Source organism: Carassius carassius, chromosome 18, assembly GCF_963082965.1.
Source record: "Carassius carassius chromosome 18, fCarCar2.1, whole genome shotgun sequence".
NCBI lineage: Eukaryota > Metazoa > Chordata > Actinopteri > Cypriniformes > Cyprinidae > Carassius > Carassius carassius.
The window spans coordinates 14,724,853-14,747,561 of record NC_081772.1 but is presented as its reverse complement, the minus strand read 5'-3'; the positions used below and the strand labels follow the sequence as shown (position 1 = coordinate 14,747,561).

General features: G+C 38.5%; 2 protein-coding genes across 5 annotated transcripts in view; one reads left to right on the top strand and one right to left on the bottom strand.

Annotated features, from left to right (window-relative positions):
- Window positions 1-1,378: 1,378 nt before the first annotated feature.
- LOC132092506 (ephrin type-A receptor 7-like) overlaps window positions 1,379-22,709 on the bottom strand; it is a 77,199-nt gene continuing 55,868 nt past the window's right edge. The window contains exons 7-17 of one of the 4 annotated variants that reach the window (XM_059498759.1): window positions 17,971-18,157; window positions 16,745-16,853; window positions 15,840-15,895; window positions 8,865-8,990; window positions 8,239-8,424; window positions 7,419-7,480; window positions 7,008-7,217; window positions 6,572-6,721; window positions 4,210-4,403; window positions 2,822-2,977; window positions 1,379-2,546 (exon numbers count right to left, since the gene is read on the bottom strand). In XM_059498759.1, coding sequence (XP_059354742.1) covers window positions 2,432-2,546; window positions 2,822-2,977; window positions 4,210-4,403; window positions 6,572-6,721; window positions 7,008-7,217; window positions 7,419-7,480; window positions 8,239-8,424; window positions 8,865-8,990; window positions 15,840-15,895; window positions 16,745-16,853; window positions 17,971-18,157 — 1,551 coding nt within the window. In that variant the 3' untranslated portion in view covers window positions 1,379-2,431. The remainder of the gene's footprint in view (window positions 2,547-2,821; window positions 2,978-4,209; window positions 4,404-6,571; window positions 6,722-7,007; window positions 7,218-7,418; window positions 7,481-8,238; window positions 8,425-8,864; window positions 8,991-15,839; window positions 15,896-16,744; window positions 16,854-17,970; window positions 18,158-22,709) is intronic. The other 3 variants (XM_059498762.1, XM_059498760.1, XM_059498763.1) reach the window with 3 other exon arrangements.
- Window positions 20,576-22,222, top strand: LOC132092508 (zinc finger BED domain-containing protein 4-like). Its single transcript, XM_059498764.1, has 2 exons — window positions 20,576-21,378; window positions 21,912-22,222. Exons 1-2 carry the CDS (start codon window positions 20,615-20,617, stop codon window positions 22,063-22,065), a joined length of 918 nt encoding a protein of 305 aa, XP_059354747.1. The 5' UTR covers window positions 20,576-20,614; the 3' UTR covers window positions 22,066-22,222.

Below are 22,709 nucleotides of genomic sequence, written 5' to 3'. Positions count from 1 at the left end.
ACACAATCAACAGTGCTGAACTCTTTGGAATATTCCACTTCACTTTTTGTCTAGGTGGGCTCTCTAGCGTCTTTCAAGAAGTCTATAAAACCCTGCTGCACCGTAAACTCAATCAATCCACAGCACAAACTGTCTTGACCGAAAACTCCACTATATCAAACCAGAAAAGTTAGAAACGGCACAAAGCAGAAAAATTGACAGATTTGTCATTGACCCGTACGGTGGCCTCAATGTGGGATTGATTGAATCCAGGCGTTAATCTCAAATTGGCTCAAATTGCTGTCTCTACAGGGGCCCCGGATCCGAACGGAGAGGGTAAGGGCCTGCGAGGGGCCCCCGGGAGGCCGGAGTGTGAGATCAGAGCGCGCCGGGAGGCTGATCTGAGTGGCTGCAGTTACGAAGCACGGGGGTTTGTGCTGACCGAGAGCCTTTCTGCTCACATTCAATTCAAAGGCCTGGCGTGGGCTCAATGCTGAGGTTAGCGAGATGGAAGGATAGTGGAGCAGAGCTGGGCCTCTAACCAGGGTACGATATGATCCGGATGAGACGCACACACAAACCAGCTGGGTTCACAATGGAGACGGCATGGTAAACGATGGCTTTTTTGAAGCACCAAACGTTTGGCTAAATCCTCCAGTGATGCTGCGCTCCAACGGCTCCGTCTTCGCTTTCTTTCTGATCAAGAAAAATGCCACATGTTGGCACGGCTGTTGCGGTTAAAATGGCATTGGTTCCTCAAAATAATGAAAAACGTGTTGTGTGTGTTTAGAATGTGTCACATTAAGGTTTTGTAGTAAATAAAACAAAATTGCATCAGCTCAAAGCTGAATAAAATGGTAGAGTTTTGTGGCAGCCCAGCAAAACAAGTCTAAAAAGGTATATAGCACTCTTTAAAGTACTTAACACTAAAATGCGTAACATTTACTTGTCAATGAAACATTCAGTTGAGAGTGGAAGGCTGTTATGGCACTAATACTTCAGTGTAAACCTCATCTTTGAGCTCAGCACAACAAAAGGGTGGAAGAAACACACCGAAGCATCTCAGTCTGGGTGAAGAGATCCTCGTATATAAATCCACCAACTCTCTTTGATCAAATTTCACAGCACTGCTGCTGATTTCCAAGCAGTACGTGAGTAAAAGTCTATACAGCACCTCAAATTATTGCTCATATTAGTCAGTCTCTCCCCAACTTAGCTGTGATCTCACAAAGAATCTAAGTACCTAAAAATAAGAGCAATAGTTGACTTGTTTTAAGGCAGTATTACTCCTTTACACCACAACATTGTATGATGTTAAAGTCAGTCACCTGCTAGGAAACCAACTGATACTGAACAAAAATGAAACTGTTGCTTAAACAATTAAATCAAAATTACTTTCTTTCTTTTTTTCTTTTTTTCATTCTTTATGCAAACATGTATTTATGATAAATGATATCAATAATAAAAAGTACACATTCAACAACAGCACTGATAAATCCATTCATGTGGTAAATATAAACTTAGAAAGAATATTGCCACCGTAATAGTTCTTACACAAAAAACTAAACAAAACTGAAGTGGTTAGCAATTCTCTTTGTACTAATTCACATCTGAATTGTCGTGTAGGATCATAAAATATACCTAACATCTGCTCGGGCTGTTCTTAAACACAACCAATCACTCTCAGGAGCTTCACGTGACCAAGCAGTGGGATACTTCTGCTCGATATAAAAGACCAGGTCGGCCTGACTCTCTTTCTCTGCCAATGCTTCAGTCTGGAGAGAGCTTCATGTAGATAGTGCTGGCTGGAGAAGACAAACCTCTTCTGTCGGTTTTCAGCCTCTGGTTCTCTCCAGATGAGACGGTTTACCCTGTTGTCAGTTCCATAAAACAATCCGAGAAAACAAGCTAACACAAATCAATCGAGTAGAAGAGTAACGTCCCACACTGCCTTAGTGTGGATATTACAAACCAAAGCAAAAGAACTTGCAGCAAATTCACTCCATATGAATTGGATTTGCTTATTTTTATATTCACCCTTGATTTAAAAAAGTAATCAGTGAAATCTATAGCAACTATGAGCAAATCTCTGATGATAAAGACAGTCCATACAAAGCATAAAAATCCTCTTGAATGCTCCATCTCAATGACATGATGAGTTCTTTAGAGCATCCTGTGGTCACTGTCCGTTTAAGATTCTCTCTCTCTCTTGTCTGTCTGCGTTTTCAATGTCTCTCTGTCTCTTGGTTTCCAGCACCTTCACCAAAATCCTTCGCCATTAACAAAGGAATGATTCTGTTCTGTCAGTTCTGGAAGTTTAAAAACGGAACGTTTTTTTTCTTTGTTGTCGAGTAGTTTTTTATTTATTTATTATTTTTGCTGTGTCACACATTTTGCGGTGCTGTCCTGAAGAGTTCTGGTTCATCTGATCGGGGAGTGCTGCCGATGTCCATCAAACTTGAATGCCTGTCCCGTGAAGATGCAGCATCTGGGCTCTCATAGTCTGTATACTGCTCATGATCTTCTTCTGATGGCCCACCAAGGAGATTCCCAAACTCATTACATCCCTAAAGCAGAAACACAACATTCATAAATCACAGAAATGGAGTGTGAAACGCCTAAGAGGTATTTCATTACCTAGGCAAAAAGAAACTGAGAAAAGGCCATATTAAACACAACACGATGAATCTGAGTATGAGTCAAAGAGATCTGATTAAAATGCAGCACAATGTCTGGATTGTATTGTGAATGAGAGCTGAGGGCTGAAATTACTCCTAGAAAGATCATGCATTTCTATAGAGCATGGCAGTGTGCAGGAAAGATCATAGCAAAGGGCTCTTACTCGATAGTCATTCTAGCAACAGATTCGAGCGAGCTGTAGCCTGCAGCTGTGAAGCTGTCCACATATCTCTCCATCTTGATGGCTTCCAACCACTCACTGACCAATCGGAAAGAAGTGAAATCTGGAGTGTTCTGATCAAGCAGTGGGCTTATGGGTCTAAGAAAAAGGAAGAAACAAATATGAATGTTATGTGGGCACAGAACCATTATTTCTAGGTACTGGTATATGATCCTGTTCTCAGTTGACCTTTACTGGCAAAAGTCTGTCTGTCTGTCTGTCTGTCTGTCTATCTATCTATCTATCTATCTATCTATCTATCTATCTATCTATCTATCTATCTATCTAATCTATCTATCTATCTTATCCTACCCAGCTTATTTTAATTTCCTGCCTTGGCCAATGTATTATATTTTATAAGAATGCAGTACAGTCCATGCCAATAATGTCAACAGTTTTATTTTCCATTTGATTACTTTTTGTATTTAATTAAAAAAAAATTATTTCAGATTTGTTTTATAGTTGATACAGCTATTTATTAAATAATAATAATAATAATAATAATAATAATCTTGGTCTGCATCATTAATTTTGATCTGTTATACTGTTTGTAAATAGTGTCTAATTCAATTACATTTACAACTTAAAGCTGAAAAACTGGATTCTTTACTTAATTTAGAAATATTTGAAGGCTGCATGACATTGTTATAGTTTAATTTGTGAAATTAATAAGAATTTTAAATAAGAGGTTTTCAATACCATACTATTCTTTTAGCAGTACTGAAACTGAGAATAATGAAATCTCACTGATATTGGTGCTGTGCCAACCCTAACTAACCTGGATTACAGACAAAAACACATGGTTTATTGTATTTCCTTCATAGTGATTTAGCGAACTATTGCTTTAGGTGGTTTCTGGTTAGGTGGACCAAGGGCTTTCCAAAGCTTTAAAAAATCATATCTTCAATGTGAGACACAGATCCAGTTATGATTGTAAACACACTTCCTCTGTCTAAAACCACACTGGGGAATGGAGTTCCCACAAGGCTTTAAAGTCTCAAACACTCATTATGACAATTGATTTAAAGTCCTTGTTATCGAACATGAAGGCATGGAGGCTGTTTCACTTTAATGATTCCCCGGGATTTATTTTTCATCCGTAAAACCTAGTGGATAAATCAAATGCCGGACAGATGGAATTGTTCGCAAATTTACCCGTGAACCTATAAAAGGGCTCAAAGACACTGCAAGGAGGTGCAGGAGTATAAAACATAACAAGCAACTTCCATGCGTCGTAAAAGCAAAGCTGGTCTGTGAACGGCATCATTTTCCTTGAGCAGAGATGGATAACGGCGAGCAGTAAAAAAAAAAAAATGAATCGGCGTCCTCACCGTGTACATGTTCCCATTGGCGTTTTTAAGGTGTTAGGATTGCGGATCATTTTGTCCAGGATGCCGACGATCTGATCGAATTTGGGTCGGTCTGCTCGGTCTTTCTGCCAGCAGTCCAACATGAGCTGATGGAGGCCAGGAGGGCAGTCCATGGGGGCGGGAAGACGATATCCCTCCTCGATAGCCTTTATGACCTGCAAGATCAGAGTCAGAGATGGAAAATTAGAAAAGGCTTGAAAAGAAACCAATAGGTTTAGAGACAGAAATACAAAAAGCCAATGAAAAATCAAGCAGCTTAGCCATTAGCATCCAGAACGAAATGCACACAAAGCCCTGCCTGCACCTCCAGCTCTCCATTTGCTCATCCTCTAATCAGGACTCTGTAAACAGCAGCTTTGCTGGATAAATCTGTTGTGGTTTACCTCCAGCATTACAAACTACAAAAGAGGAAAAGTAGGCTAACCAGATGTGATTATTCTTGCACTGGTTATTGGAGGGAGCCAGAGTGCAATAAAAAAGGGAACTGCCAAAACTGGATGTGAATGAAGCTAGTGCACTAAAAGCCGTCTGCTCAACAGCTGCTTGTGACTGTCATACTATCATGAGTCTATGTAATTAACTAACTAACAGGGTTACGGTTTAAACCAAAGATGAACGCATTGTCACTTGGGTGTCTGTGCAGATGACTAGCTCCACATGTCAGGGCTTATGAATGTAAAGGGACCCTAAAACAATAAAAAAATAGCATTTTAAAATGGAAAACAGTTGAAATTGTAATATTCCACAATATTACCGGTTTTACTGTATTTTAATTTTAAAAAATGCAGCTATAATGAGCAAAAGAAACTTTCAGAAATGTGGATCCACAACTAGCAGCTAAACTGACAGAAAAGGCTTGTCCAGATCTAGGATTTTCCCCATCGTCTACTCGTCTAGAAGGAGACTGTTTATTTTCCCCAAATCCTCATCTGCTATTCTTGTCACAAGGCTGGAGATACAGAAAGGAAAGTGTCAAAACCGAAAGAGTTGAAGAAATGTAAATATTTCCTTCTTTTTTAGCAGCCCTCAAGGAGTTTTTCGCCTCCCCCTCAAAAGGGTATAAAAACATCTGACGTTGAGGCCTGACAAGTATCAAGACTCCACCGATGCAAATGTTCGTATGCAAAAAATAACATTAAAGGCTGATACAAGTTAGTCACTACCATGGAGAGATAATGTTCACTAGTGAGCAGAGAATTATAAGTCATCATTAGTCTCACTGATAAAGGTTGTTTAACTTCTCTGAGGATGTTCAAGCTTGTGTAATTTTGACAAAGAATCTGCCTAACAGTGCAGCATATACAAGACAAGTGCCTACATACAGCGGCAGATTAACAACACTTCCCCTCATACATCTCGTTAGCCGTGATCATATCTGAATTTCAATCCGCTTCAACTTGAAAACCATGCACGCATGTGATCAGAATGATGAACGGCACTTTGCAGTCCCAATTTCTTTGAGAAAAAAGCTTGGCCCGTCAGAAAAGCTGGGCTCGGCAGATCTTTCAGAAGGTTTTGCATGGCTAAGCAGATATCTTTGAATTGATTGAACTCTGCTAATGATGAATTTGGCTCGCATTATCATTTCTCATTATAAAGGTTGAAAGTGTAGCAGAATACAAAAAAGAAATCTACAAGCAAAACACTCCATTCATTTCCGCAGATCCATTAAACCTTTTTATCCTCAAAATGTGTCATTAAAACAAGGTCACTCTTGACACCTGTGTTGATATCCAGTTGAAAATTCAAAGTGTCAGATGTGCTTAACTGTCCTAATACTTAAATACCTACAGATTCTGTTCAAAGAGTATAAACAGGCATTTTGGTGCAAGCTGTGGTTTTACAAGACTATAAAGTAAGCTGAACGAATAAGAGACTAAAAGTGCCTTGATGAAGTTGAAAGGACGTGGAAAGAATTTCCGACTTTTTAATTTAACCCACATGAGAAACGTTTAAAACTGATCAAATATGTATGATGGCTGCATAAAAAAAAAAAAAATTAATTCATGTCGAAGGAATTTAAAACAAGATGATCACAGAACCAACATATGCCTTGATGCATTAGAGCAGTGATGACTGATATTGTGATGATGATGATTGGTTTACTGCTGATTTATTGAACTGATATAAGCATGATTTAAAAATAAATATATTAAATAAATAACTAATACATGGAATTAACACATATTTTATTGTATTTTTTATATATAATATTCTATGGATTTTTTTTTATATTATATTTGATTTATTATGTTATATTTTATTCAGAAACCATTTGATTTGAATGTACAAAACATTCATCTGTACAAAAAGAGAAACTTACATCTTGATTGGACATGTCCCAGTAAGGTCGTTCTCCGTAGGACATGACCTCCCACATGACAATCCCGTAGCTCCATACATCACTAGCTGATGTGAATTTACGATACTGGATGGCTTCCATTGCTGTCCACCGAACTGGGATCTTTCCACCCTGTGGAATAAAATTCACAATCACTACACTCTCCGTCAACTAGAGAATTCCTTCAAATTCCTTGTGTGTGTAAACATACTTGATAACAAAGCTCTTTCTGACTTCTGACTTCTGAGAAGAGTTAGAGAGCACTGTATTGATGTTCAGTAACATTCTAGCATCACAATGCAGCACAGACAGTATCTATATTTGTACTCCTATCTGATGCACGGATTGATTTGTTTATTCTGAGAGCGCCGTGGGCTTCCAAGGCAGGTATGATGAGACAGTGGCTTAATTGACTCACCGTCGTTGTGTAGACAGCTTCGGGATCGTCGTCAATCACTCTGGACAGGCCGAAGTCGGACACTTTACATACGAGATTGCTGTTGACAAGGATGTTTCGCGCCGCCAGATCGCGATGGACGTAGCCCATGTCTGAGAGGTATCTCATGCCGGCCGCGATGCCACGCAGCATTCCCACCAGCTGAATCACAGTGAACTGCCCATCATGTTTCTGTGCAAGCACAAACAGAGAAATGTTGTCTATCCATCACCAGCGCACAACAGACACACACTCTGACCACTACGTGGTGGGGCTGACAGTAACACGGCCCGAGAATGAGCAATGAAATGGTAAATCGCAGTGGGTGTAATGAACAGAACAGACAAGATATTGTATTCACTGACCAGATTGTCTAGGGTGGTTTATACATACCCTGAGGAATGCATCTAATGAGCCATTTTCCATGTATTCAATTACTATCATAACTGGTTTTCCTGAAAGAGCAAAGAACAGACTCCATTAAAGTGAAGCGTGGCCAACACACACTGTATGAAAGCAGTAATGAGAAACAATTCACAGATAATTCTACCATACTGGAATCTCTTTAGTCTGTCGGCCGGGCATTTCATAAAGAGTGTACGCTCTCCAAAAATAATAATAAACAACCCTGAGCCACAAATAATATTATCCCAATTACAAGATCAAATCATAACAATATGACTTCACAACTGAGCTAACGGTAAGTCATAACTCTCCTTAGTTTAGAAGATTTATAGCATGCTTTATAAGTTCAGTATCAGTCGGACTGAAACAATGATTTGTCTTGTTTAAATGTCACGTAAACACTTAAGTCTGACTGAAATCGGACCAGTCTGGTTTTTGCCAAGTCATACTAACAGATTTAAATCATGTCATTCATCGGACTACAGTTCGTCTTGTCATTTTTAATGTGTGTTTAGATATTTAATTTTGCAACAAGCCCTTCATTTTTTTGACCGACCTTTGTTAAAAATTATTACACTTTAGCATATATTGCTGACACTTAATTTTAATGTAATTAAAATTATACTTTGAATTCATATTAAATGCAATTGATTAAAAATTACTGTGATTTTTTGACCAATTAAACATTACAGTGCACTAAAAGTGCACATTCAGTACAATTAAGTACACCTTTTTTTCTCAAGTGAAGGTAGTCTTAGCTAGTTAAGCAGTCAGCATTGAAAACACATGAACTTCATGAATTGCCCACCTCTGGTGACGACACCCTCCAGATGAACAACATTTGGGTGATCAAACTGGCCCATTATGCTGGCCTCGCACAGGAAGTCCCGCCTTTGTTTTTCAGTGTAGCCTACTTTCAGTGTTTTTATGGCCACCGACACATCCCTCTTTCCGGGCAGCTTCAGTCGTCCGCTACACACCTCTCCAAACTCTCCTGTGAAGCACACAACCACCCGCAAGCTGAGTTCTAGAGATCCAGGCCACGTTTGACACCGTTACCTAAACCTATGCAGCTTAATACATATCAGTCACACTAACAGCAGGATTCAGCATTATATGATGCCATGCATCAGTACACAGGGGAGTGCAGATAATTGGATATGCTATATAGAGGACATGCTAACACACTTATACGGTTTGTATCTCAAAGAGATGCGGCAGCAATTCATCAATGGCGATGTATTTATGACTATCCTGGCCTTAGGAGAAGACATATTAATTATAAACCAATCCTACAGCAGCGCTATCAATAACAAGGGGTTGGAGAGATGCTCTGGCTGCTATCAAGAGTGTAAATATTTGGTTGTCATTGTGATAAATGAGAGAGGTGTGTGACTAAAGCGAGGCAGCGGAGAAGACAAGGGAAGAGCTCACCTGCGCCGATAACCCTCTCAATCTTAATGCAAGAGGCATCCAGCTCCTTTGCGAACTGATGGACAGCCCTGTTTGGGTCTTCGTAGGTTTCAGGGTCAATGTAGGTTTTGGTGCCTGGAAATTTAACTGTAGAAGGGTAAGAGGATTACTGTTACGATTAAATATGCATGCCACACTCACACAGAGCCCTTGATGGAATGATGCGATTACTGGAGGGTAGACGCACAGGGCTGTGGGCTAAACAGCACACTGTGATGGAAGATAGCATGTCAAAAGTTCTCTTTCATCAAATAATAAAACCTATGCTTTTATTTTTTCCCACATATTTCATGAAAGCGCTATTACATTTTCTTGTTAACCTTCTCACAATGGAGCCGAAGGTGTATTAGCCGTACAACATGGCAGCAACATTCGTAGCTGTCACTCACTGGATAATGGGTTTCACAAGACTGAACGATTACTGAACATTTCACGGCATATGCCCATGAAACAAACACAATTAGACTATTCTTCCGCTTCTTCTTAACATGAATACTATTAACAGTTATCAATGTTAAGATTGATTGTTTTTTAATGTCTTCCAAGGAATTAATTATTATTAATAAAATTATTATTGTTATTATTATTAATGTAATTGTTAAATGTTGATAATGTTAAATATTACATGTAAATATTTATTATTATTATTTATAATAAAATTGATAATTATGAATAATATTGATGATGATGATAATGATAATAGTATTATCAACATTTAACAATTACATTATTATTATTATCATTATAATCATCATCATCAATATTATTCATAATTATCAATTTTATTATAAATTATAAAAGGCCGTAGATGGAATTAATTATTCATTGTAAAAACTATTATTATTGTTAATAATAAAAAATATATAATATTTAAATCAACAACATTCAAAAATTATAGTATTATTATTTAAAGTATTCATTATTATTACTATTATAGTATTAATAATTGTTATTATGAATAACAATAACATTGATTAATCATTCATAGTAATATCTAAATTATTCATTGTATTGTTAATTGTTAATAATTAGTAATAATTATGAATTGTATTGTTAATAATAAATTAACAATGCTAATAACTAATTTATTAAAATTATGAATAAAAAACGAATTATATTAATATATTTAAAAAGCCCACTTAGCAATATTTGACTTTCTTTTATTCATATGTAACACTTTAGGCCCAATTAATGTGTTCGCCCAATTTTTTGTATCTAATCTATAATTACATTGCTACCTGTCAACTTCAACATTAAGCTCCATTTAATGAGATGCAAAAACTAATAGGCTACATCACGCTGGGATGAAAACAACTAAAATGGACTGTTGCTAACGAGTAATTAAATAAACAAATTTGTAACAAAAACAATGCCAAGGAACAGGGAGAGCGCTTTCTGCTAATATCCCCCAGCTCCTTCACGGCTGTGTCAGCCTACACGTTGATATAAGCAATCGGACAGCATTGTGCTCCATTCATATGCAACGACACCTGATATTTCCCTTCTTCTTGCCTGCTGTAATTGCTTCGTCCATCTAAGCTGTCTGTAAATCTGATAGAACGTGTTGATCACTGTTGCCTGCACAACACGAGCAACAAATTGGGCATACGAGTATGGTGCATGCCTTATCTGCCTCTTGTAAAACCAGCCAGCATATTGTGCTGTTGCATTGCTGAGCAGGTTCTCTTTATAAGCAGATGCTGTCTGTAGCGTCTGGTGCTGTTTTTGGCAGGGCAGCGCAGCGGCGAGAATATGGCAAGCTGTAAGCCTTAGGGTGTGGGCAAGAACGCTAGTAAGTTTGAGCTGCCCCTGTACAAGCAAGCTGTGCCACCTTGAACCTTTGTTTCCAAATCAGCAGTTTGCCTACAGCACTGATCATTAGCAGAGCAAGTCTAAAGAGGCAGTCGCCAGCGCTATCTCCAGGGGCTTCATTAAGGACTGCTGAGAGAAAACATCTTACTGGCCGAGAGGCCTGGGCACAGGGGTTCAGAATCCAGAGAAGGCAACCACCTAGAGGAATCTATTCATGCTGACAGCTCTGAAAGCTCTCTTTAGATGAAGATCTGGAGTTGAGGGCATGTTTCTGTAGGATTATGGCCTAGCTTTACACCATAGGCGATGCTAGACATGTATTTTGGTGACTATGTAACAGTTCAGAGCATCAACAGTAGGTCAATACAGTTATTGGTGGACCTAGAAAAAATGTTAACACTGGTTTTAAGGAAAAAAATTGTGTAATGGATTCTCTTTCTCATCTCTTTAATAGCAGTCCATCTAGTCTCAGCCTCAGACGTCACACCCACGGACTGTTGGCTAAATGTCTAATGCATATGGGACATAAAAGTGGAAACGCTTCAGGAGTGTCGAAGTCATCATCAGATTGGTTGAATTCTACAGGATTTCCGTGAGATATGTGTGTCGTGCTCTTTAATGTTCTGCCTGGAAACAAAGATACCGTGGCACCAAACCCCCCCACGAAAGAAGGAAGCCATCGTGTTTACAACTGTGACGACGAGCAACTAAACGCTGGATGGAAGTATGTAAAATATTTTTTGCGGAATAGAAAAGAAATATGTTGAAAAGAAATGAGTTTTGCACACCTGTGTGTTATTGTGGCGACATTTCCACGCATCGAAACTTGATGATGAACTAAACAAACTGTGATTGGTTGTTTGACATGTCGGTCAAATGGCCTCATGGATGGGCCTTGGCCAATGAATGCTGCCATGAATTTTAGACCTTCAGTCTAAAGGTCTGGCTATGCGAGACTACAGTCCTTCTAACAATAGGTTTTAGTGTAATTAAATTTTATTTGTATATATACAAATAGGCGTGGGTGGAGATATAAAAATGAAAAATGTTTATCTGTAGTAGTTTTAAGAAACCCTGAAGCGGTCAAAAGTCAGCAAAAATGTATATAAAAACCTTATACAAATTTATTTATTATTATATATTATGTAATTATATATTATAGTTATATTTATATACACTGAAGAAAATTATAAACAAAACACTTTTGTTTTTGTCCCCATTTTTCATGACCTGAACTCAAAGATCTAAGACTTTTTCTATGTAAACAAAAGGCCCATTTCTCTCAAATATTGTTCACAAATCTGTCCTTTGCCGAGATAATCCATCCATCCACAGGTGTGGCATATCAAGATGCTGATTAGACAGCATGATTATTGCACAGGTGCGGCTTAGGCTGGCCCCAATAAAAGGCCAATATGTCTAAAATGTACAGTTTTACTGTATGGGGGGGGGTCCGGGGGGTTCCTGAAAACCAGTCAGTATCTGGTGTCACCACCATTTGCCTCACGCAGTGGAACACATCTCCTTCGCATAGAGTTGATCAGGTTGTTGATTGTGGCCTGTGGAATGTTGATCTACTTCTTTTCAATGGCTGTGCGAAGTTGCTGGTTATTGTCAGGAACTGTAACACGTTGTCGTATACGCCAATCCAGAGCATCCCAAACATGCTCAATGGGTGAAATTAGGGCTGGACGATTATGGCCTAAAATCAAAACCTGGATTAATTGAACATTTTACCTCGATTAAGATTCATGAACGATTATTTTGTTTCTGTTTTGTTTTTTTGCCCTCATAGTTCACTGACAAGGTTTGTACTGTAAACAGGGTACCGGTGAAGGTTGTACCAGTGGGGCCTGTTTGAAAATGTTTAATTTGTATGTTTGTTCTGTTTATTTGTTTGTGCTATTTACACAGTGTTTAAGTTTTTTCAAGTTTGTAAGTGTCCAGGTACAGAAACCGAATAATAAAATGTATAATAGCACTGTAAAAATTAAACATATAGTCAAACCAAAATTTATTCAGACACCTTCAACATTTCTCACATTATCAGTTTATTTGCTATAGTTTAGAAAATGGTAATACAATATAACAAGAACTCAAGAGTTAAACTGTCAGAACAAATTCATATTGATGATATCAGATAATCATAGCTGACATCATAGCTCACTATCAGCAGTTATTTTATCTATGTTCGTAACATTTCTTATAGATTATTGCTCGGTGTAAGAGATAAATAAAGATCAGCTAAAGATAAATTAGCACAGTACCAGTATGAGTGATTGCGTGTGTGAATTAGTCATACTGTCTCTATATTATTGTGAAGCTGTGGGTTGTAAATAGCATAGTTCCTTCAAAAGTAGAAAAATATACTATAATACATTTTGAGATTCTAAGCTACTTTAGTAATAAATCACAGGACAGTGCTGACAACTAGTTTTTGCGTTCCTCTGTGTGCACGATCTTCACAGCTACTGTTTATGAGTGTTCGTGTCAAAATGCAGCTGCGTGAACATGGGAATAATACACATCCAACCGTCTAATCGCTTGAATGTCCAAACCATAAAACAAATACAACTGACAAAGTGAAGTGACTCACCGCTGAAGTGAAGACGCTCACCGCTTGCGCGCCATCACTATGTGTTGAATCGGCATTCACCTCCGTGTTTTGCTTTTATGCCACTGACTGGATGGGGCAGAGTCATGTGGCTACACACGCGCTAGTATGCTTTTAAGAGGGAAGTATTAACAGGATTAAAAAACCGAAATAACCGACATTGGAAAATTAAGTCGATAGAGGTTCTGAATTTCGGTTTCGATTACTTTTCGATTAATCATCCAGCCCTAGGTGAAATGTCTGGTGAGTATGCTGGCCATGCAAGAAATGGGATGTTTTTCGCTTCCAAGAATTGTGTACAGAGCCTTGCAACATGGGGCTGTGCATTATCATGCTGCAACATGAGGTGATGGTCGAGGATGAATGGCACAACAATGGGCCCCAGGATCTCGTCATGGTCTCTCTGTTCATTCAAAATGCCATCAATAAAAAGCACCTGTGTTCTTTGTCCATAACATACACCTGCCCATATCATAACCCCACCACCACCGTGGGCCTGTCGATCCACAACGTTGACATCAGCAAACCACTCACCCACACGACACCATAGACACTGTCTGCTATCAGCCGTGTACAGTGAAAACCAGGATTCATCCGTGAAGAGAACACCTCTCCAAAGTGCCAGATGCCATCGAATGTGAGCATTTGCCCACTCATGCATATGACGATTATGCATATGAGCTTCTCTGAGACAGTTTCTGACAGTTGGTGCAGAAATGATTTGGTTAAGCAAAGCGATTGTTGCAGCAGCTGTCCCAGTGGTTGGTCTCAGACGATCTTGGAGGTGAAGATGCTGGATGTGGAGGTCCTGGGCTGGTGTGGTTACACGTGGTCTGCGGTTCTGAGGCCGGTTGGATGTACTGTCAAATTCTCTGAAACACCTTTGGAGATGGCTTATGGTAGAGAAATTAACATTCAATTCACAGGCAACAGCTCTGGTAGACATTGCTGCAGTCAGCATGCCAATTGCATGCTCCCTCAAAACTTGTAACATCTGTGGCATTGTGCTGTGTGATAAAACTGCACAATTTAAGAGTGGCCTTTTGTTGTGGCCAGCCTAAGGCACACCTGTGCAATAATCATGCTGTCTTATCAGCATCTTGATATGCCACAGCTGCGAGGTGGATGAATTATCTCGGCAAAGGAGAAGTGCTCACTAACACAGATTTAGACAGATAATTAAACTATACAATTAATTTATACAAATAAATATTTTGGCACAAAAAATGAGATGGCAGAGCAACTCTCTTATTCACCATTTAATTGAGTGACATCATTCTGCCTAAAATATATTTTTGTAAGTCATATGGATAAGAAATAAAATAAAGGTTTTAATAAAAGTGATAAGACTTTTTTGTTTGATAAACTAATATTCACTACATAATCTCTTTTAAAATACCTTATAGGGTTATGATAATCAAAACAGTACTGAGTTAGATCAAGCTTTGATCATTGCAAACCAAATTATAACTTCAATTAAATGTTTTTCCCCCCACTAATACAAATATTTTATCATTTGCTAGCTCCACACTGGAGAGCTGCTTTATAACAGAAAATCACGTTGTAATTCTAACTGAAAGCAACACTGACTTTTCATGTTTAATACTACTGTAAAGCTGTTTGATTTAAGACTATCTATTGCATAAAGTACTATATAATTAAACGTGACGTGAATGGACTTACTGGAGTACTGAACTGCAGAGCTCATGCAAACATCCACATCGCTGTACTCAGATGTGTTTTAAACTGCTGCTTTCTCACCGCTGTCAGTTTTTGATGTGTTTATTTTGTTATTGAGAGGAAAGTGCGCAGTATATATTTACATATTCATCCCAACACTGCTCAGCAGCCTCAGGTTTGGCTGCGTTTGCTCTGAAGGATTGCCACTGTGTCTTCTCTTGAATTGGATTCGGAGAGCTGAGTTACAGTCTTTTGCTACAGCGCCACACTGGTCAAACCGCATTATTGCAGTCTCTTACATTAGGTCATATGAGATGAGACTACTCATCTAAAAAATATTTGTCAACAATTTTTTATTGTCAACGTTGTCCATAATGTCAACTAATCGTTTCAGCCCTATTAACAACAGGCCATTTCTCAATTACCGAGCATAACATGAAAATAATTATCGACCAGAATTTCAATGTTGGTGGATCCCTACTCTTATCGCTAGCTGAAAGCATTAAACTAAAATGAACTCTGTATATGAGGATTTAAAGGAAAGGTTCTAGACATTTCATAAGAAGGCACAGCTGTAATGGTTTACCAGAAGATGATCAATGATGTACAGCATGGCTCAGTCCAGCTCCTCCCCTCCTGTTAAGTTTAGTTCCAGTCCTGCTTTAACACACCTGCCTGTAATTTTCAAGCATGAGCCCGAAGACCTTGATTAGCTGGTTCAGGTGTTTGATTAGAGTTGGAACTAAACTCTGCAGGACGGTTCTCCAGGAGCGCGGCTGAGCACCACTGATGAGCGTGTGTATAATGAGCTGGTGAAAGCTAGCACTCACATTGAAAGTAAAGTTCCTCGTCCCCTTCCTGATCGGCCTTACTGTAGCCACAGTGTCTACAAAGGGAACAAAACAAAACTAGTTAAAGACCTGCAGTGACCAGATGTGCGATTTCAAACATAGTAGGACTATAGAGGGCAACATATCATATAACAACCTGAAGAAATGGTTAAATCGGAAATGTTAATGAGAATGTTTTTCTCGACACGAAATCGAAATGCCGTGAATTCCTGTTCCGTTCTGTTCCAAGCAATGAGCTTGGATATAAATTAATCAATTAGATTATTTTTGTGTGTGTGTGTGTGGGTGTGCGTGTTTGTGCTGGCAAATTATCTTTCAGAATGGCTTTAATGAACAGATTTAGGAAGAACAAACATCAAGAATAAGTAAATGAACTGCAATCTGGAATTTCTAGAAATGATCTTGCCAGTTGATTGGAAATAACTCCATAATGAATTGAACTGATATGGAACACCAAAGCATTCAGAGCATTCAGTGTTGATGGACATGCAGGACAGTAATACGTGTTTGGGAAGGATTCATGAGAATTCGTTTATTCCAGTTATATGACAAACATCATGAGTGAAGTCTTCAGATGGCAAAACACTGGCTTTCTTAGTTCAATCATGAAAAACAGGTAAAAAAGGTGATATTGAGAGGAAGGATCAGCAGTTGTGAATCCCAATTTGGGTGTATGCTAGCAGCATGAAATTGTAAGGGAAAAAATGTATCAGAGGTCACATTTCCACAGTGTACGACATGATGGTGGGTGGGTGTGATCACACGTAAGTGGGCAAGGGTGTGAACTCCACAGATATGGTGGCCTTTGAGGGATAGAAAGGCAAACTGAGAGAGCATATGAGACTCACAGTAGCGGAGAATCAATGGGGGCCGCGAGAGCGTACCTTCTCCCTATGATGAAACCAAACACCATGAAGACCAGGATGATGGTACCGGCTACCGCCACCACAGCGATGATGATGACTGGATTCTGCTCACTCGATATGACTGTAGCTGCAATTAAAAAATCATTTTGTATTAATATTCCATGCTCATTTCGCATATTCTTTCATTTGGGTTACCTATTCTGTCATCTAAGACTCAGGTTGTCAATTTTTTAACTACACTAACAATTTAATAATACTATTGAATGGAATGTTTAGCAAATGTCAAAATTAATATCCATTTTCATACTGTACAATGAAGTTGGGATGCATAAATTCACTTGTTGAAGTAAAAGATTATTAGATAGAAAATATATTTCTTTAATTCAGAATTTCTTCTCACGATTTATTAATTCAGTCTTGTTTGTACTAATTCCTTCCTTTGTTTTAATTCAATTAAATCATGGCCACAATTTAATTAAATCCAGTAAATAATAACATAATTTATTTGAATGAATGCCAGTTTACAGTATACCTAGACTAATAAATAAATCATAGGAACAAATTCTTAAATCATGATTTTTGACTTTTTTTCCCAGCATGTCATGTGTTGTGCTTTGTGGATTTAAGTGTTCTTTTTTAAATTCATTTATACAAAATAAGATGTTTTAAAATCAGCCATATATGATAACATGCAAATAATTATTTGCTTACTATAATCATTCAGCATTGTTATATTTGTGCATCTCTAATTAACTATTAGGCAAAAGGAGACAGTAGAAAAGCTTAAAGCAAAGCTCCACTGAAAAAGCATGAACGGTTGTAACCCCCTTTTTATCCTCTCTCTGCTGCGGGGAGGGGCTGACTCTATTTTAGGGTCTCGCTGAGTGCACGGTTCTACTGTTTCTGAAATTTGGCTTAATAGTCCCAGATGGTAATACAGTGGCCTGCATTTGAAACAATGACACATTCAGGTTAGACTGTTTCTCATTAGGTTTGTTTCTCCGAATCGAAAATAATGCGCTCATTGACAAACTGCAGAGGGAACCGAAACAGAACATCTTATCAAAAAAGCACAATGTCTTAGGTAAAGTTTGGGTCAGAGATTTTATCTCGAAGAAACTGGACCTTGCCTTTAAGTGTAATTGGTTAGATCATAATGAAAAACCTTGCTAAACTGGAGATAAACTAGTAGGCCAATTAACAAAAAATAGATTTAAATTCCTTAAAATAGCTGTTTCACATACTGATTAGCTCACCAGATCCAGTGGATTCTTCCTTGGTGGTGACCTCTACTCTGGGACCGAAGGTGCCATATCCTGCAGCGGTGAATGCTCGGATCTGAAAGATGTACGCTGTGCTTGGCTTCAGATTATTGACTGTGGCTGAAGTAGACTTTGACTTCACGGTGGAGTAAATGCGATCCTTTTGGTCCTTCAGGTTAAAAAAAATAAGAAAACAGAGTAACAATTGTGTCACAGGGTATCAAAAGCAAAAATTGTACAAATTCTTTACAGAGAGGGGTGGTTACGCTGAAGTCTTTGGCAGCTAAAACTGCAGCATTTGGCCTTTTTCACACGCAAAGAGTTCAAGCAGAGGCAATATCACAGTATTTCATTCGTAACCTAGGTAACCAGAAGCAAGCTGTTCACAAGGAACTGGTGCTTCATTTACAATTGGAATGGCAAAGAGAGCTTGAGGAAACACAAACACATGCACACCAACACAGAGTATATGGCTGATACCAATGTGCATGCTATCCATCCTACTGTATATAGTAGGCAAGATCAAGATTAGTGTGTCACAATGGAATGCAAAAGATGGCTGAAGATGTCTGTTCTATTTTTAGTAGATTTTTTTCCACACCATGCTTTTTTTTAAATATAAATATTGTGCACTGCCACAACGAAAAAGAAAGCAGCTTGAACTGGATCTACTACCACAACTTTTTTAAATGTTTGAAATTAGATAATGAATTTAGTTTTTTTTAAGATAATGTTAAGAATAAGAAATCAATCGTGAGGTGTAAAGTCATGAACTAATAGAAATAAACTGGAAATTGTAAGATGCAGAGAGATAAGAGTGGCTATTACGGAAAAAAGTTGCAATAAAACTGAAAAAAAAAATATTCATTGTGAGATAAAGAGATAATTGCAATATAGTCAAATTGACATCACATTTGTGATATAAAGCAAATGATGAGAAAAGTTAAATGTGTTACTTGAGCGCCAAATTAGCATAATTTCTGAAGAATCATGTGACACTAAAGATTGGAGTGATGACTGCAGACAATTCAGCTTTACCATGGCAGGAATAAATCACATTTTAAAATTACATATTAACAGAAAATCGTTATTTTAAATTGTAACAATATTTTATAATATCACTGTTTTATTCTATTTTTGATCAGATAAATGCAGCCTTGGTCAGCATAAGAGACTTAAAAGGAGAAAACAATCAAACAACAAAAATAATAATAATAATAATAACTTGAAAATGTGCCTTTCATACTGTGCATGCAACTGATTCAAACCTGTATCCCCTGTTTGAACACCATAGCTACAACATAAGAAAAGCATTTGCAGCAATGCTGAACCACAACATTTTCCCACTGATCTGTAAATTATCTCTCATTGACTTCAGAACAGAAAAAAAAAAACTCTTAAATGGAATGCCACAGGCTGTTAGGAGTGAAGTCAAGCTTGCTTCTAATTTTCAAACAAGATGGACTACAGCCAGAGAGCGCTGCTCAGGAGACGTAGGGATGCACCGAATGTTCGGCAACCGAAATTATTCGGCCGAAAATAGCCAAAAAAAGCACTTTCGGTGTTCGGCCGAATAAGTAAATAGGCCGAATAAATTTTGCCGAACAATGACGTTTTTAATGACGCAATCAAATAACCCGCGTAGAGTGAGAGGCGCGCACTTTATGCAGCAAACATGTCAGCAGTGTGGAAGCACTTTAAAGTGTCAGAGAAAGAGGCAAAAACGGCCGTTTGCACACATTGTTCTGCTGAATTGTCCAGAGGGGGTGCATCTGCAAAAACGTACAGCACTTCAAGTTTAATTTATCACTTAAAATCAAGACACCCCGAACATCATGCAGAGTACGAGAAAGACACGGCGGCGGCTATGGCAACAGCAGCAGCGAAAAGAAAAGTATCTCCCAGTCCTAGGACACCCACTCCATCTGTGGCTGACTTCTTAGAAAAGGCAAAAAAGTTTGCCAATGACAGTGCCAAAGCTAAAGCTATTACTAAAAGGATAATGGAATTCATCGCATTGGACGATCAACCATTCTCTGTTGTAGAGGATGTTGGATTTCGCAGGCTTATAGACCATATTGAGCCCCGTTACACCATCCCTAGTAGACGGCATTTCTCAGACGTGTGCTTACCTGAAATGTATAACGTCGTTTCAACTAACGTCCATGAGCTTTTGGCCACAGATATTGCAGCCCTCAGCTTCACGACAGATATTTGGAGCTCGGATGTGAGCCCCACTAGTATGCTGAGTTTAACTGCGCAGTGGATCGACACAGATTTCAAGCTACAAAAGATTGTGCTTCACTCACAAGAGTTTAGAGGGTCCCATACAGCTGTAGCCATATCCGAGGCGTTCGCCAACATGTTTGACACTTGGCGTATCGACCGATCTAAAGTGCATGCAGTAGTCAGTGACAACGCAAGAAATATGGCTAAAGCCATGGAAGATAGCAATCTGAAAGGCATACGGTGTATGGCACACACAATTCAACTGGCGGTCAACGAGGGGTTGTTGAGTCAGCGCAGTATAGCAGATGTGATAGCGATAGGCAGGAAAATTTTTGGCCATTTTAAGCATTCACCGCTTGCCTATGCGCGCCTACAATCTATCCAAGAACAGTTCGGAATGCCACAAAAACGTTTCCAACAAGATGTGAGCACAAGGTGGAACAGTACATATTATATGCTGGAAAGCCTTTTTGCGCAAAAGCGAGTCTTGGCTACATACATAGCAGATCATGACCTGCCCGCGACATTCACCGCACACCAGTGGGTGTTAATCGAGAACGTTCTCTCTCTTCTCGCCCCCTTTGAGCAGATAACAAAAGAGATAAGCTCATCTGATGCATCTGTGGCAGACGTCATACCCTTACTTGCAGCATTAAAGCGTCTTTTAAACAAAGAGGCTGAAACAGACCACGGAGTGAAAACAACTAAAAGTGCGCTCTTAGAAGCTGTCAGCACACGATTTAGTCAGGCGGACTCAGAACCCCTGTACTGCATCGCGACTGTGCTTGATCCACGATATAAAGATCATTACTTGGATGTGGGGAAAAAGATGCGCACACGAGAAATGATCCAGGCCAAGTTGGATTTGGGAAAGCCGCTAGGTGATGGAGACGGTCAGGTGATGCACAGCGCAGGAGATGAAAACAGCGCAGAGAGTAAACGGGCTCGTACTACAGATGAGCCGCGCACAGTCTCGCTGTCTGACATGTTCGATGAGATCCTCCAAGAGAATAACCCATTTGCAAGACAGAGGACAAGCTCGACCGCTCAACAGTTAGATGGGTATCTCTCAGAAGTCCCCATCCCCAGGAGCAATAACCCTCTCGAATTTTGGAGGACCAATCAAGGCCGCTTTCCCGACCTGGCGCAGATGGCACGCAGGTAGGCTACTTGTATGGGAAATTAATTTAAGATTTTATTTATATTTTGGATTTTGGTAACATTTTATAAGTAGTTTCTATTTTTAACATTAACTAACAATGAAAAACCCTTATTAAAAGCATTTATTAATCTTAATGTTAACATTTACTAATATGAAAAATTTTTAATTTTTGAATTAAAAAGTATCAAAAGTGGTAGGCCACTTTTGTTAAAATTGTTTCTAACAATTTTGTTAAAATTGTTAATGCACTTATATTAACATGAACTAAATATTTTTTATTATCTTACATTAACAAAGATTAATAAATACCATAACAAATGTATTGCTCATTGTTAGTTAATGCAATAATGTTAACAAACTTTTTAAAGTGTTACTACCTATATTTTATATTATGTATTTTGTGAAAATTTTCAGTGTAGTAAAATAGTAGGCCTACACTGGGTTTCAACCATTTCATTATCTTGAAGACATTGTTCGTTTTGAAACGAGCAACTGTCAGAAAACTGCAATAAAATGTTCAACTTTTCTGCAGGTACTTGTCTGCTCCATGCACAAGCACCGACAGTGAGAGACTGTTTAGTGCTGCATCTCATGTCATCGATGAGAAGAGGAACCGACTTTCATGTGAGAAAGCAGAGAAACTACTTTTCATAAAGAAGAACCTGCCACTTTTCCTGAAGAAGTAGGCTAAGTAGGCTTATGTCTAGGACAGTTATTCATTTGTTGTGGGTTCATCCACCTTTTTTGCACTATTCAATGCACATTTGTTGTTGTAGACATACAGAGTTACATTCTTTCAGCAGTCAGTTATAGGCCTAACATAGGCTATTCAAGAAAAGGGCTTCAAAGATGGCATTTTTTTTTTACTAATTTATTTATTTTAAGTTATATTGTGCTTTGTTTGTATAATATTTGCTGGAATGTTCAAAAATGTTCAGTGTTAAATAAAACATTTTGAAATTGTATTTTTGTTATTTGATTTATTTATCTGAAAAGCAACACAAAATAGTAAAAAGCAAATTTTTACCATTTAATTATTGTAATGGTGAAAAAATTGGCAAAATAAATGGAAAAAATGCGAAACACCGCGTTCGGTATTCGGCCTTCGGCCAAGCATTTCATTATTATTCGGCTTCGGCTTCGGCCAAGAATTTCATTTCGGTGCATCCCTATAATTCTGCTTTCACATTGCCTAAGAGACCAGAATCCAACAGGCTGAGCGAACACGTTGGACCTTTCTGCTCATGCCTGACTAGCTATATATGAGTTTGAAGGTAGACACTATGAAGCAGTGCTTTATAATGAATGGGAGAGTGGGATTGTCAAGAGA